We start from the raw sequence: 15,833 nt of genomic DNA, 5'->3' as shown, positions 1-15,833 counted from the left end.
CCAGAATAGGGATCAGAAACCAGGATAGGGAGTGCTGTGCAGCTGAGAAAGGAAGACACGGGTTTCAAATACCACAACTGGGGCGGAGAGGATAGAGAAGGGGGACAGAGGGCAGAGACGGGGGACAGAGTCAGGGGAGGAGAGGACAGAGACGGGGGACAGAGGGCAGAGACGGGGGACAGAGTCAGGGGAGGAGAGGACAGAGACGGGGGACAGAGAGAACAGAGACGGGGGCAGAGAGGACAGAGACAGGGAGACAGAGGACAGAGACAGGGGAGCAGAGGACAGAGACAGGGGACAGAGGGGAGGAGAGGACAGAGATGGGGAGACAGAGAGGACAGACATGGGGGCAGAGAGGACAGATATGGAGGGACAGAGAGGACAGAGACAGGGAGACAGAGAGAACAGAGACGGGGGTGTAGAGGACAGAGACAGGAGGGCAGGGGGGGGTGGCCGTGGAGCTGGTGAGTGTCCCTGCAACAGGGGTGGAAGCAGGGATGGAAGCCAGGTGCCATGGCCCCGGGGTCCACACGGGAAGAGCAGAGCAGGCGCCAGTTAGTGGTAAACATAAGGGAAAAACCAGGCAGCTGGAGGGTCTGTGTTGGGAGGACCCTGAAGACCTCTGGCCCTGCCTCCTTGGCTCCTCCGTCCCTGTCACCTGCTGCCAGGCTCGCCCGTGCTAATGGGACCTGCTGGAGCCCGGCAGCAGACCTGCCCTGGCCAGCTCAGCCCCCTCCATGCGGCTCAGAGACGATCCTATCACACTGGCCTCAAAGCGCAGATGCTGCTACGAAGGCCGAGGAGAGGAGCAAGACCTGCGGCCAAGGTCTGCTCTTTAGAACCAGCACTAAGCAGCTTAACAAGACAACAAAAGAAAGAGAAAAAAGAGAGGGTGTCCGGGATGGAGAGACAAGCAGCAAGCTGTGATCTGAAAGGTACCAGAAGAAACAGTTTGCATTCCCTGTCGGCTCCAGACACCTGAACATCATCTTAACCGAACACTGAAAGAACCACACCATGTTGGGATTCGGTGGCGAGAACGGAACACTCAATTATTAAGACGGAAAATTCCATGTTATATGTGTCACATCGTGTGTCTTAAAATAAATAAAACAATGGGATAGAATTCTCTAGTGATGAAACCATGATGGGGGTTGGGGGAAGACTCAGGAAAACCCAGCAGGGACTTCAAAGTGGGGAGAGATCACTCTTCTCAACTCAACAAGCAGAAGGTAAAACCGGGAAAGCTGAATGGCACAGACCAATCATAACCCCAAGCGGGCACCAGGATCGAATCACACCATGCTCTCGCCATTGCTCCTAACTCCTCCCAGTGCATTATGGAAGTGTCTCAGAGTCAAGTCCAAGGAGGATGTGTTAGAAGGGTCCAGTGAACCCTCTCGTTGGATAAAATGGCTCAAAGAAAATAAAATTCGTCAAAGCCTGATAGACTCAATGTATACATAGTTGAGAGGCAAGGAGAGTCCTGGGACAATAAGAAGAGACATGCGTATGCCAAGAATAGGTCCAAATCTGTCCAGTATGACTGTCATGGCCGTGTGAGGTGGGTGAGCACCTGAACATGACGTCATGTGTCCCCATTCTTCCCTTTCTTGAAAGGGAGGGCCTGCACGGCCCCCTGTTCCACCAGTACTTATTGCCTTGGGGTAAAGGACCAGATAAGTTGTCCTTTTAGTTTATTGGTCTCCAGCATAAAGACTACCTTTTCAAAGTTACTCTCCCTTACCTCAAAATTCAGGTGTCCACCTCTGCGTCCAGCAGTGAGAACCACCATGATGGGTACGTGAGCGCGTCATTTTATGATATGTTAGCCCTCACTCTAAAACACACGGAACGCTGTGTGGCATCGGGACTATTGATTGAGTAGTGTTTGCACACGTCTTCAGACAGTCACATCCTAAGGAGCTCCTGTTTCCTGAGCTCCAGGAGAGCAGGGATCTCCTGATGGGTACCATGTCTACCCCATACCAAGCTCCCGAGAGATGATAAGCTCCAAACACTTGTCTATGGAGACACAGACTTTTAGAAAGTACATAACGTCAAATGTGAAGCTTTACTTTATTTGTTAAACCATTTCAAATGGAGAAATGGGCATCCTCCAGACAATAAATATTTTCAAGTACAAACCATCATCATTTGCCATCGATGTACCTTCTTATTTTGCAGGACCTGCTAACGAATTGACAGAAAGACCAAGGGCCTTCCGAAAGCCCTCATCCAAACGACCAGTTCAAGTGGACACTCGGGTCCTTCCATCTTATTTTTTAATGTGTATTTTGTTAGCATCTTTTTAAAATTGATACATCTTTCCATTTCTTTGAACATATATTTTTTATACCAAATAAATTTCCTACAGAAAAGGAAAGTTAACATACAATACCATACAATATTTGACTTTTACATGTATTTATATTTTTATTCTTTTTTTCTTTTTCTTTTTGTGGTGGTGGGGAGGGATTTTGTATTGGATGCCAGGATTGGTTCATTTACAGATATCTATCAAATCACTAGATACATGTATTCCTTCCAAATGGAAACACATCTAAACACATGAGCTATTACTGTATTATTTATATGCAGATTAAAAGACATTTCCTTAAAGGCCTTTATGTAAAAAGTTGGACCTTGTATGGAGCCATGAAGCACCAGGGCCGAGAATTAGCCAAATGAGAACTGAGTTCCCAGATGGAGCCAATGTGAACCACAAGAGTCAAAGTTTGATTCTGTCCATAGGATTGGAACTCTAGAAATGTCACTTAGCACTCAGGGCTATTAGAAAAGTCAACACATTTATTTAACCACAATTACAAACATTAATTGAGTGCCTACTCTGTGCCAGATGAGAGGCAGCTTGCACAGAACCCAGACTCCAGCGAGACATCCGCGGGAACACCAGGCTGTGGTTTCCCACAATAATCACATTGTGATCACTTGCTTCCTGTTCATGGGCACACACAGGAAGTTTTAGCAAAAAGGAACAGAAAATGTTTGAAGAGCTAGATGTCCCTTCAAAGTCCAATTGTCAACCACCTACTAATTTGCCAGTGTCCCAAGATCTGGATATCCCATGTACTTTCCTACTGAAGGCAGCACCTCTTTTACCAAGACTACATCCCACGGGTGAGGGTCATGCCCCTAGGTTATTTCTGTGACTTCACCCAGGAAGTTCCTCTGCCTCAGAAGGCTTCAGAAGGCTTCATAATAGTAGCTCATTCTTGTATGAACCTAATGACCGACTGCTTGATTTACATTTTTCCTTCATTGGGAGCAGTCTAGATGTGAATGTCCAAACCAAAGAGAAATTACTAACACCAAGAAGCCATTAAGAGACTGGAACACACGCCCTTCCCTTCAGATGAGGACGCTGGGACCCAGAGGCCACGTAGCAGGTCTGCCAGTGTCCAGGCCACTGCTGTGACCACTGAGCCCTGCATCCGCCCTTAGTTGTGTCCCATCTGGATCATTTCTTTAAAATAAGAAGAACCTCCCTGCAGTGCTTTACCATTCAGTGGAAGGTATCATTTTCCTCAAGACCATTCTGGGAGGTCAGCACAGATGCAGAGACTGAGATGAGATTTCAGGGAAGGCCACACGGCCACTGACAGCTGAGCTGGGGCCTGAACTGGGGTATTCTCACTCCATTCTAGATTGGAGAAGATGGGGCTCCCTGGGTACTGGATTGGACCCCCGACCTTCAACGGCCGCTAGGGTCAGGTTGAGATAGTGCAAAGCATACACAGATGAGGTTTCAGACACCAAGTCAGACCCTGGGTGAGAAGGTTAAAAACAGCTCAGCTCGGGTGTGTGCTCCACGCAGCAGGAGAGGGGAAGGGCCCCTGACATACCCCAAGTACTTGGGACCCTGGATTGAGTCAGAATAAGACAGTAAGGAGTCGTCACAGAGACTTTCACAACACACGAGGCAAGGTTTGTAGCATTCAGTTTTATGTGTGGGTAAGTGCAAAACCATGACTGGCAGAAGTATAATAAAGAAATTCCATCTTCGGATAATTATAAATACAAGCCACAAAGCCAAAAGTTCAGGAAAGGAGGGCCATAGAGACATCCATCACAAGTGAACAGGGCATTTCAAAAGGAAAGAATTTTACCATCTATTCTTTCCTGGAAAGCATGCATTACTCTACAGTGAACCAAGCAAAGTACAGACCTGCTTCTAGGGCAAAAAAAAAAAAAAGAATCATACTTAATGTAGATATTCATAGTTTTTCTTTCCATAGCAGCCTGTTGTGCAGCTTAGACTCACACTCTGTATATTGTACATTCCCTGAGGACACAGATGGAGGATGGAATCGAGAAACAGGAGGATGAAGAGGGACAGTGAGAAATTGTCACAGACCATTTCTGAAATGGATAAGCAACACGCACTTGTTTGACACGACAATAACCACAGGAGAAAAGGAGCCCACGTCTGAGCTGGGGAAGAGCTCTAGGGAATGCAGTTTGGATTCCCAGGAATCCTCCTTACTCCTTGGCTGGACCTCACCAGCTCTGAGAGCCGGAGAGAGGAGGCCTTGTGTTTAATACCTGCTCGGGAACCTGCAGGTGGTTCGGAAGCCGTGGCAACAAAGAATCTCCTTGAAGGTCTTCCGCATCTCCTGGCTGCGGAAGGCGTATATCAGCGGGTCTATCACAGAGTTACACATAATGAGTATGAGGTACATGTTGAAGTGGGACATGAAGCAAGAGCAGTAGACGTTCTGCGGGCACGAGAGCATGAGGACGAGGTGGAGGAAGAAGGGGGCCCAGCACACGATGAAGACGCCCAGCAGCATGGTGAGCGTGATGGCGCCCTTCATGCTGGTCCTCTGCCGCACCGAGCTGTACCCGGGCGCGGCGGCGATGCGCTTGACGTGGGTCCGCGCCAGGAGGAACATGTGTATGTACAGGGACACCATGAGGAAGAGCATGGTGAAGAACATGGAGATGAGGCAGACAATGACGTAGGTGGACTCGTAGTACAGGATGAAGACGATGCCGCACCCGGTGCAGAAGGTCCAGATGCAGGCGATGATCACCCCGGCGCGCTTGGCCGTCATGATGTGATGGTAGCGCAGCGCGTAGAAGATGGTGACGTACCTGTCCACCGCGATGGCCAGCAAGCTGCACATAGAGGCCACCACGGAAATGCAGATCATGGAGTCGAACACATTGTCAATGTGACGCACGAAGGTGTCCGCCATCACCAGGTGCTTGTTATTTATCAGGTAGATGGCGATGGTCTCCCAGGCGTTGGACATGCTGACCAGCATGTCGGCTACCGCTAAGCTGCACACGAAGAAGTACATGGGTGAATGCAAGTTCTTGTTCTTCACGATGGCGCCGATCACCAAGATGTTCTCCAAGAGGCTGATGAGACCCAGTGTCAGAAACACCTCCACAGCAATGCCCATGTCCTCGCAGGGCGAAGACTTGTTCTTGACATTGAGTCCTGAAAGGTTGCCCTCGGTGGCATTCAGGCTGAGGTCCAAGAAATGCAGGTGAAAGGAGGAGTTCATCGCTGGAGAAAAACACCAGCAAGTTTACTGCAAGACAGGATTTGTCATGATCCAAAAGGTTAAGAATACACGAAAGAAAGGAAGGAAGGAAGGAAGGAAGGAAGGAAGGGAGGAAGGAAGGAAGGAAGGAAGGAAGGAAGGAAGGAAGGACCCAAAAGTCATCACAACCCATGAAAGGGGATGAATGAACATTCTGGCTTACATTCCTGATCCCTGCGATACTGCCCCTCCAACACTCAGACCTAGAATTTCCTGATCTTCCTGTAAACTCACATCCTTTCGCCTTTCTCTGAATAGAGGGGCTTTCATCTCTGTGCATCCAGGGTGGTTTCACTTTTTATGCCTGTTGTCCTGACCCCAAGTTTACTCTCAAAATTGAAGTCCCCTACAGCCTACAAAAATCTCATAAAACCCCAGCCTGTCTCCAGATTTTCACATTCCTGAGGCTACGGCACCACACGCTCCTCCAGTGAGCACAGATTTCTCAAGACCCATATTTGCATTCTTCACATTGGCTCTGACTGTTCTCAAACCCCCTGTGATTCAGACTGCACAGCGCACACCTCAGTAACCGAGACCGTAACAATGGTTCTGTTACCTGGAGCATGATCTCATGTGGAAGTGACTGCCTTCAGCCCCTAAGCTTCGCCTGCACAAACAGGTCAAAGTTAAGAAAAATGGGGCTGTTTTTCCCGTAATCAATATTTCTCCCTGAATTCTGCATTATTTGAAATTCCACAAAAGTCTGATTAACAGCTTTGTAAGTTCCGCAGGAACGCATATGAAGAACCCAGCCATTTACGTTTATCAAGGACGACAGACACTTGTTCCTTTGTTATTCAATTTCACCTTCCTGATGTATATTCAAAACTCCTTTTGCCCTCCAAACTCAGATCACATCTGGGGAGAGAGAATTTGTCCTTATCCTTGTTCATACTGATAATCATAAGCATTTATGGAACTGTAATATGCATAGTTGTTATATATTTATGTCCAGTTCTATCCCAGAGATACCGACCAAGAATACTAGAATATTAAACATCACATCCAGCTTTTTTAAAAGTTCACCGCGCCCAGCTAGCCGAGCTAGCCACCGCCGCCCTGCTCTCTGCCACCTCTGGGGTAGGCACGATTGTGCATTCGTTTCGGGGCGATTTCAAGGAAATGGAAAGTTTGGCTATTTACCGGCGCTCCTCCCGGGCTCTGGTCTTGCACGGCGCTCAGCCTGGGCACCCGGTGTCCACGCGCCGGGACCGCCTCCGCGAGCTCAGGGCCATCGCCGGGACGCGTCCTCGTCCCGCGGAGAGCCAGCGGCTGCCGCCGCGCCGCTTGGCCTTTATGCAGCCTGCCCACCCCGTGTCGCCGCCCCTCGGACCCGCGCGTCCCTCCTCTCCGCAACCGTTCTCAGCCGGGCAGAGCCCAGGAGCCTGGGTTTTCGGTACCACCTAGCGGTCCGGCGCTGTAGAGCAGCACCTGCACCCGCGCCCGGGCGCCCGGGCCAGCCTGGGGAACCACACCTGCCAAGTAGTGGCTGCTGCTACCGCGAGCGGCCGCTCCTGCCCCAAGGGCGTCCGCCCACGTGATTTTTTCCAATTGTTCTTCTTGCCTTTTACCCTTTTCCCTCCTCCTCTCTTGCACTGGTTAAAATGCCGTCCAGCTCAAAGATCGTTCTGCCTGTGTTTCTCCGGAACAGAGGTCACTGGTGTACCCCAATGCTCATTCTCTGGGGAAAGCCTGGAAGCCCTCGGCGTGTCTCTGCCTCACAGACCCCTGCCCATGTAAATACTGGACACCACGATCTAGGAGGTCTAATGTCACTGGGAGTTCTTGTGCCAGGGTGACAGCCACAGAGGGAATCTGCTCCTCTTCAGAGCACAGGGCTGTGGGTGTGCAGAGGAAGAGCTGAATTAAAACATCAGAAGACTAGAGTTCCCCTATTTACTTCTCTTTTCCAAGATCAGAAAGGGCTCTGGAAGATTCTGATTACTCGATGAAATGCAGAAAGTAGAGACTTCTGTGAAAGCAGGTTGTCTGAATTACCTGCACAGGGCCTTCCGTGCCTGCAGGTGGCATGCGTCTGGGAGCCTACCTGCAGATGTGTTATGCGTCAAAGTCCCAGAAGTGGGTACTATTGCCATTCCGTTGCACAAGGAGGGAGCCTACACTTGCATAGGTCACCCAGCAAATCCACCTTCCCAACCTGGACAGCAGTGCAGAGGGGACTCGGAAGCCTGGCAGGCTGGCCGGGGAGCCCAGGCATATCACCTGACATGACATTGCTTCCCAAAGGAAGCCTGGTGGCTGACAGGCATTGTTTCTTCAAAATCTTGCTGGATTTATTTGCAGTTTTCTCGTCTTCATATTGTCTTTATCAGATCTTGGTATTCAGGTTACCCTGACTTTGCTAAATAGACTGGGCAGGGATTGCAATTACTTTTCTATTCTGAGACAGGATAAGTGGAGTAGGAATGACCAGTTTCTTGCAGAAAAATAATCAGGTAAATAAAGTGAAAAAGATATAGGCTAAGCTCTTCAGTTGTCCCTGTTATTGGACACTTTCTTTTTCCCAAATAGCACCCTAGCAACCATGTGAGCACACACAGCAGTGGGGTGCTTTATGATCCCCTCCAACACCATTCGGAGCACTGCCTTGCCCACGGAGACTAGAGCGACCACTCAACAAATCCAGTGCTCATTTTGTTTTATTTCTGTCTTAGCTTTTCATCTCAGAAAAACTGGACCCAACCAACCCAGAAGAGGGAAAGTTTATTTGGGGCTCACAGTTTCAGAGGTCTCAGTCCATAGACGGCCAAATCCTTTCCTTCTAGAAGTACATAAATCCTAATCAGCAAACTGAGCCCACCATGTTCCTTTCTCAGGGATTGTGTCACTCATCAGAGGGGCCCTGCGATTTCTTAGCTGGGAATGCAGATGGTCTTTGGAAAGTTCACTGCCACATCTGGAGAGGTCTCCTTCCCAGTACCTCATTTCTTTTTATTTAAGATGTTTCTTCTAGACTAGTTGCTACTTCAGGCTCACCAATAAAACTGCTTTTTAAATATGATGTTATTAAATTCTCTCCTCCTTTGATCATTAAACTCCTGTTCATTCTTTAGACGCCAGCTCCTTCCCTCCTGCTGGGAATGTTCCCGGAGACCTCTGCACCTGCCCAAGGGTCCCTTCCCCAAGATCACCCGCCTCTCACCTCACCTCACCTAGCCTGTCGGAAACTTTCCCATGCTACCCGGGAACTCCTGCGGAGGCCCCCCTTGGTGCCCCCCGTGGCCAGCATTGAGCTGACACCCCCCACAGGTGGATCCATACCAACTGCTTAGCCATAAGGATGAGTTTGAAGGTAGCCACGTGACCCCATCCAAAGAGATGAAAGTGGACATTTTTTAGGATGCTCTTGGTGGGGAAATCTTTTTTCAGTGATAGCTACAACAAAGCTTTGCTCTGTCCCCGCCAATAAGCATGAGTAAAACCCTGAAATAGCCATGATGGTTGCTAACTGCCACCTTTCACCCCTGGGACAGTCAACCTTAGGTTGTTCCAACATCCTGATAGATTGAGCAAATCCAGGACTTGACTGGGACGTTGACCTACTACTCCCTGTATCATTTAAACAAATTTGACTTTGGTTTTCTTATACTTGCAGCTAAGAAGATCAGATCCCGCAGTCCCACAATTCTATTGCGTGATCTCTTTTCTCTTGATTATTCTCTTGTATCAGCCTCGTACAATGTTCACATTCTCAGAGACCAACACATGGATTTCATTGTTTTAACAGTTCATAAAAACTACACGTTCACTGAGTGGTTCACCAGCACAGCCATAGAAGCTATTGTATAAAAATGAAAACCTTTTTCTCACATGGAGAAGATGCTGGGATTTCGTTTAGCTCTCAGTGAAAACAACACGCCATAGAATCAATGCTGATTCTCTTTCATGTTCCAGGAAGTTCATCTCTGCATCAGAACTGGGAACACGCTCTGCATTTTCGACAATATTCTTTGAGTGTTTAACAACCTTAATTGTTTTCAAGTTGAATAATTTTTGCTTGGTTCACACTGTACAGGGTAGCTATGGAGGAAGAATGCCAATTTGAATTCATCAGTCTGTCACTACACAGTCTTTCCCTAAATTCATCAACATAATTTACTCAAGATATCAGTCTTCCTTATTTTAAAATTCCAGTCTGCAAAAAAGTAATATCGGAAGACATTAGAAAAAAAAAATCGCCACAGATTTGACAAAAGAACCCGTTCCCTCTTTCTAGACCATTTAAAAATCAGTCCCCCAAAAACAAGGAACACACACACACCCTTGTGGATAGATCACCACAATTCTAGCTACCAGTCCACTAGCTTGGAGGGACCCAGGATGGTCACCCCAAGTAAACCCAAAAGAACTGCTCTCTCCAAGAACTGGAATCAAATGATAACTAGTGTATGAGTCAGCAAATGCTTTGACAATGCTGCATAACAAAGCACCCTAAAAATACAGGAACGGAGAACAAAAGTAACATATTCTCATGCTCAACCCAGCTGTAGCCCAGAGAGGCCACCTGGACTTTAGGCTCAAGATTCCAGACAGAAGGTTGTTTCAGGTCACCTCCAAAGGCTATGAGGGGCAACTTCCCTCTTTGCTGGGAGTTAAATATGAGAGACCAGTAGCAAACCAGAGCACAAGAGCCAATTTAAACCACAAAAATAAACGTGAGCCTGCGACTGGGACTCACCTGCTGCCATTTCATCTGAGTAAGTAAGCCAAGTCACATGGCAGAGCCCACCTCGAGGGGCAGGGATGTGCTCTGCCCACAATGAGGAAAGGGATATAGACACTTGAGAATCCACAATCCAGACGATCATAGCCAGATTCTCAGCAGATCTTCTAATTGGCACAGCTCAAGAGCCGTGGATCCAGGTTGAAGCCAATGACCTGTGGCCACATAGGGTTTCCCTCTGGTTCAAGGTTGGCCTGCCTCTTTGTCTAGGGACTCAGAAAAGAGAATATACTGTGGGCAGGGCCCAGCTAGGAAGAAGGGGAAATTTTGACCTTTGGGAGCCTCATATTGAAAGTTGAGTGCATGAGATAAATATTACTTTATTTCACAAAGAGATTCAAGAGAACAGTCAGAACAATTATGTTTAAAAACGTCTTACTTCCAAGACACCAAAGATTTGAGAGTCAATATATGACAAATTAAATAGGATTTCACATCCAGGTCTCCTTCCCAATACAGCTTCCTCATGGGTGGTGAGGAGGCGAGAGACAGAAAACTCAGTCCTCCCAGGATTCGGTTCTTAAAAATATCCACGGTGGCAGCGAAAGACTTCCATGCACTGATAGTCACAATGATTCAGTAACTGTCTACTAATAAAAGTGAGGCATGAGACAGAAGATACATTTCTTCAGTTTCCAGAGCAAATGCTCGTTAATATTAAGCTTTGCCCTGTTGCTATTTGCTTTGATTTATTCTATTTTTACAAACGCTATGTATTTATTAATTTGAAAAGTTTCAGCCATGAGCTCTTTTGTGATCGCTCCCATAAGAGGGACTGTGACCAAGGCAATAACCCTCAGGCAGTCCCATGGCTCAAGGATCACACCTGCTTCTATTGAGTCCTTACCAGGAAACAACCAGAAAAGCCCCTTGCTGTCTTAGCTTTGAGGCTGCTGCCATGATGCTCTATTACTCAGAACCGTGCAGAAATCTCAGTTCACTTAAACAGATAGGAATGAAACCAAGGAACGATGGCCACGGTCTTGCCATTCACTTCTTTCTTTCTTTCTTTCTTTCTTTCTTTCTTTCTTTCTTTCTTTCTTCCTTGTTGCCCTTCCCTTCTGCTGTGCCTGCCACCTTTGGCACACTCAAACTTATTTACTTACTTATGGTCTCCTTTTCCTCACATAGGACCTAATGCCCACTTAGAATTGGTACTGGCCTTCAAATACTGACACAGCCATGGAAGTTCACTCCTGTGAGGAGACAGTGCCAGATATGCTGTTAATGAGTTCTTTAGGAATGCTTCTTGGTCCTCTGAAGTTCCCGCACTTGCATATGTATGCGATCTGGAAGAAAGGGAGCATTTATGCAAAAATACCTGTACGAAATGAAGCACCCTCTCATTTAAAACCTGCTCACTTCTTGTCTAAACTTTGTTACTATTCAATTCAAAGTGTTTTCTAGTGATAAGAATGAAATTTAACTAAAAATTATTCAATAACAGAATCAGTGTAAATCCATTCTCAAAAACCAAGGCAAGCAACTAATTTTTATACTAAGCTACAGGTTAAGCAGCCTCTATCACCTGCTTGTGAGACTTTATCTAAGAAAATAGTCCAAATGAAGGATAAGCATAGAATCACAGAAGTTTGTTGCAGAATTATTCACAATTGCAAGAGATAAAATTGGATAATGACAAACTAAATCACATGTCCACCAGGAGGAATATGACCCTGAGTGTTGGCCAACTTTTTGTCACTGTGACCAAAATACCCGACAAGAACCAATTAACAGAAGGAAAAGTGTAATTTGAGGCTCCTGGTTTCAGAGGTCTCAGTCCATGGTTGGCCAACTCCATTGCTCTGGGCCCAAGGTGAAGTGGAAGATCATGGAGGAAGCACGTGGAGGAGGAAAGCTGCTCAGTTTGTGGCAGCCAGGAAGCAGAAAGACAGAAAGAGAGAGAGAGAGAGAGAGAGAGAGAGAGGTGGGGGGGGGGGGAGGAAGGGGGGCCGGGGAGAAATAAACCCTTCCAGGGAACAACCCCAGGGACCTACCTCCTCCAACCACACCCCACCTACCTATAATTACCACTCAGTAGAACACGCATGTTATTAATCCATCAAGTGGATTAATCCATGGATTAGGTTACAACTCTCATAATCTAATCATTTTACCTCTGAACATTCCTGCATTGACACATGAACTTTACAGGGGTCATCTCATATCCAAACCATAACACCCAGGCACTGAAAATTGTGACAATCATTAATCAGTTTTAAAATGATTATGCTACAATATGCAAATGCACATTTTGTTATTATGGTTATAATTATGTTGGAATACTTATGCGCTTGGACAAAAAGTAGCAGGAAATAAAAATGAAAAAGAATTAGAGGTATTCCGAGCTCAGAAATTATTTGATTTTTTCCTATTTTCCAAAACTTTGGCTTTACTAATTTTATAATATCTGATCTGGAGCACAATGATTTCTGGCATTAGTGAATACAAAGTTCCAGATGGCCCCTGGTCCCTTGAAGACTGAACAATGCACACAAAATTCTTGATGGTGTGTGCACAAAACAGAGCACCATGCAGACGGGTTCCCTTTTACTGAAGTGTTTATTGTTATTAAGCCCCTAAGATTTTAATTGACATTTGGAACATTTAAAATCACTACTAAACACAATAAGTAAAACTGTCACATGAGATTGTCCCTAATTTTGTCTCCATCACATCTGAAGAACTCACATTTCTATTAACAACTAATTTCAGTATCTCCACCTGAGTAACAGACTTCCCGCCTCCCTGCCCAGCAAGAGAACCCTTTGTAACAAACCTGTGATTCCCTTTTTCTACCTGTCAAGAAATTCCCTAGATGATTTTTTAAATTGGGGTTTTAGTGCATTGTAGTTATGCATAATAATGGGGTTCATGCTAGCTATTTTTAGTGATTTAGAAAAATATGTATTTAGAAGAAATGTATTGGTGGCATCTGCCCACAGAGTTCTGATCTGACTCATTCCAATCTGCCAGCTTTGTTTTGCTCATCCTTCTTCTCTTCTGGAAATACAAGCTCCTGCTGATGCAATTCCCTCCCCGGGGTTCCAGCACCACTGTCCCAACTTTTTGCAATACACATCAAGCCTGTGGCTCTCTGCCTGAAGGCATTTTCCTCTGCTGTTACCTCGGTGCTGGATTACTGACTGACGGAGCCCTCAACCTTTGCAGCCCTGACTCAGGGAACTCTCTGCTTCCCTCTCCTGGTGAGAGGGGGCACTACCTCAGCTGCCCCATGAAAATCTGCCAACTCCTAGGATTTCAGACAAAACCTTAAGACATTAGGTAATTAAGGATGACAGCTCTAGAATTCACCCTTATTCTATATTAAAAAAATCAGAGGGAGCCAAACAAAAGCATGCTGCTTTTCTGGAAATGTGGGGGGTCTAATTAGCCAAAACAAAACTATTGTTCATCACAGCATCACCTAAGACTAGCATTTTTGCAACTTTGGGGATTATTGAAGATGCAATTTATAGTAACTCACAACTTCTCCTTGGGTTCGATTTCACCAGTGAAATCGGATACTGTAATGTCTGCCTTTACATGAAAATTTGGGACTCTTGAGAGCCACACAAACAAATTGCCAAAGCCCATGTTGATGCTCTCAAATAAAGCTCTTGGCGAACCAATTTAGCCATTTCTACAGACCAGAGAAAACCTCCTAACAAGAGATGATGCTTTGTCTGATGTCTCAGAAATTAAAGAACAATGCCTACAACAAATCCTTGCTAAGGCTGGCCCTTGCTAGTGGGGTCTGCAGAGCAAAAGAAGGGCACGTGGCCCAGACCGGGCAGACGGTTCAGCTGGTCTTCGCTGCCCCTAATTCCACCTGAAATCTGCCTGCAGATGTGGGGGTGCAGGGCAGCCTTGCTCACGTGGAGCTCAGATCCTCAGTCCACACAGGCTTGGCATTGCCGTCTTCCCAGGTGGTAAGAACACTGATCCCGTCAGCTTGAGGGCAGGAATCTTCCCAGCAGCATCCGCCCTTTGGGGGACCATTGTTGCCCCTTCCTCCTTCCTTACAGACTCTGGATTGTGCTCAGGGATCCACTCCCTCCTGCCCCCTGCACACCTCTGAGCAGGCTGCCTCGCCCGCACCACACCCAGTTCCCAGGGTGGTTTGGCTAATTCTAGTCAATAAGCAAAAGTGACCTGCTCGATGGTTTCTGGGAGGGCTTCTTCTCACCGTCTTCTTCCTTTGGAAGCCATCAAGTGTGCATGAAAGTCAAGGTCTGTTGGCCCCCTCCTCTTGCCGGCATGAAGACAAGACCATCACTGCGTGTGGCAGAGCAGAGAGCTGGACATAACCTAGGAATTTGACTTGCCCCTGAATCGATGAACTCCGAGAGCCATTCCTCCGCGGACCGCTCGCCACAGGCGAGAACGAAGCTCTTATTCTCGGGCCAGTCTGGAGAGGGGTCTTTCTGCTGGCGGGTCCTCTCCAGGTTGCCGATGTCCCGGGCTCTTCGGGATGAGTGTGGTTTCACAGTCAAGATGTAACACAGCCCCGTTAGTAAAAGCCCCAAATTGTCCTTTGTTCTCTAATTTCCTGATAGCCTGCATTTTTCCATCCCAGAATCCTCAGGCTGAGAATGGAAACTGAACAACTGCCCACCTGCATGGGCCCTGGGTGGGCACCAGTGAAGCCAGGATCCTAACATATGCTCTAGCTGGCAGGGCCTGGCGAAACCTACGCATGTATGTTTCCTGAATTTTATTCCTAAAAACCGTAACATTCCAGTAAGAGGAACGGAGGTAGGTTAGCCACCTTCCTAGTTTGGGTACCAGACTGTCTTGAAATTCCTTTTTGCTTTTTACTTCATTTGCTTAGTTCTGCTGTAGGCAGACAACTGAACGCAGTCCACCAGCACCACAGCAGGACCGTGGCCTGGGGTCCCGGGGACAGAGCGTGCAAGGCCGTGTGATGAACAAGCATAGTCCCTCACAAAAGGTCTGCTGGTGGGGGCCACAACAGGACAGTGCAGGGCCACAGGCAGGGACCCACAGCAAGGACTGGGGGGCCCAGACAAGCAGGCTGTAGCTTCGTTGAAGTGCCCTCTCGCCTACAAAGTGAGGACGGAACTCCAGATGGCTCCAGGCACTGGCCCCTGGGAAGCCCAGAGTGGGTGCTAGGGTGTAGCTCACCCAGCGTGCCTGAGGTCCTGGGTTCAATCTGCAGCACAGCAGGGGTGGGAACCCAGAAAGCCGCTCCGAGTTCAGCAGGAGCCGCCCTGCCCAGCGCTCTCTGAGGCTCAAGGCACTCCTAGGCCCAGGCCCCTTAAAACAGTGCATGTGCCAGTCATTCCCAGAACACAGAGGGCCGACATTGCAGGTCTCCTTCTTCCCCCTGTTAAAGAACTTAGAGTGAAGAGCTTCTCTCCGTCAGCACCTTCACAGCCCAATATTTTCAAACAAAAGCTGAAAAGGCCGTGCGATCTACTTTTTTTAAAGAAATACACTGAATTCAAATGTCGAACAAGGTGCCAGGTGAAATTTCCGGTCCCTGA

The 15,833-nt window shown here is 47.4% G+C and overlaps 1 protein-coding gene across 2 annotated transcripts; it reads right to left on the bottom strand.

Moving 5' to 3' along the window:
- Positions 1-3,583: 3,583 nt before the first annotated feature.
- On the bottom strand, positions 3,584-6,909 carry Mc5r (melanocortin 5 receptor). 2 transcript variants are annotated; one of them, XM_047526679.1, is made up of 2 exons: positions 6,723-6,909; positions 3,584-5,564 (listed from the first exon to the last, which is right to left on the bottom strand). In XM_047526679.1, exon 2 carries the CDS (start codon positions 5,535-5,537, stop codon positions 4,560-4,562), a length of 978 nt encoding a protein of 325 aa, XP_047382635.1. In that variant the 5' UTR covers positions 5,538-5,564; positions 6,723-6,909; the 3' UTR covers positions 3,584-4,559. The 2 variants fall into 2 exon arrangements, with proteins under 2 accessions (XP_047382635.1, XP_047382636.1); XM_047526680.1 differs by having other exon boundaries at positions 3,584-5,539.
- Between the last annotated feature and the right edge of the window lie 8,924 nt (positions 6,910-15,833).

Source organism: Sciurus carolinensis, chromosome 15, assembly GCF_902686445.1.
Source record: "Sciurus carolinensis chromosome 15, mSciCar1.2, whole genome shotgun sequence".
Classification (NCBI taxonomy): Eukaryota; Metazoa; Chordata; class Mammalia; order Rodentia; family Sciuridae; genus Sciurus; species Sciurus carolinensis.
The sequence above is the reverse complement of the archived record's forward strand: the minus strand, read 5'-3'. Positions and strand labels throughout refer to the sequence as shown.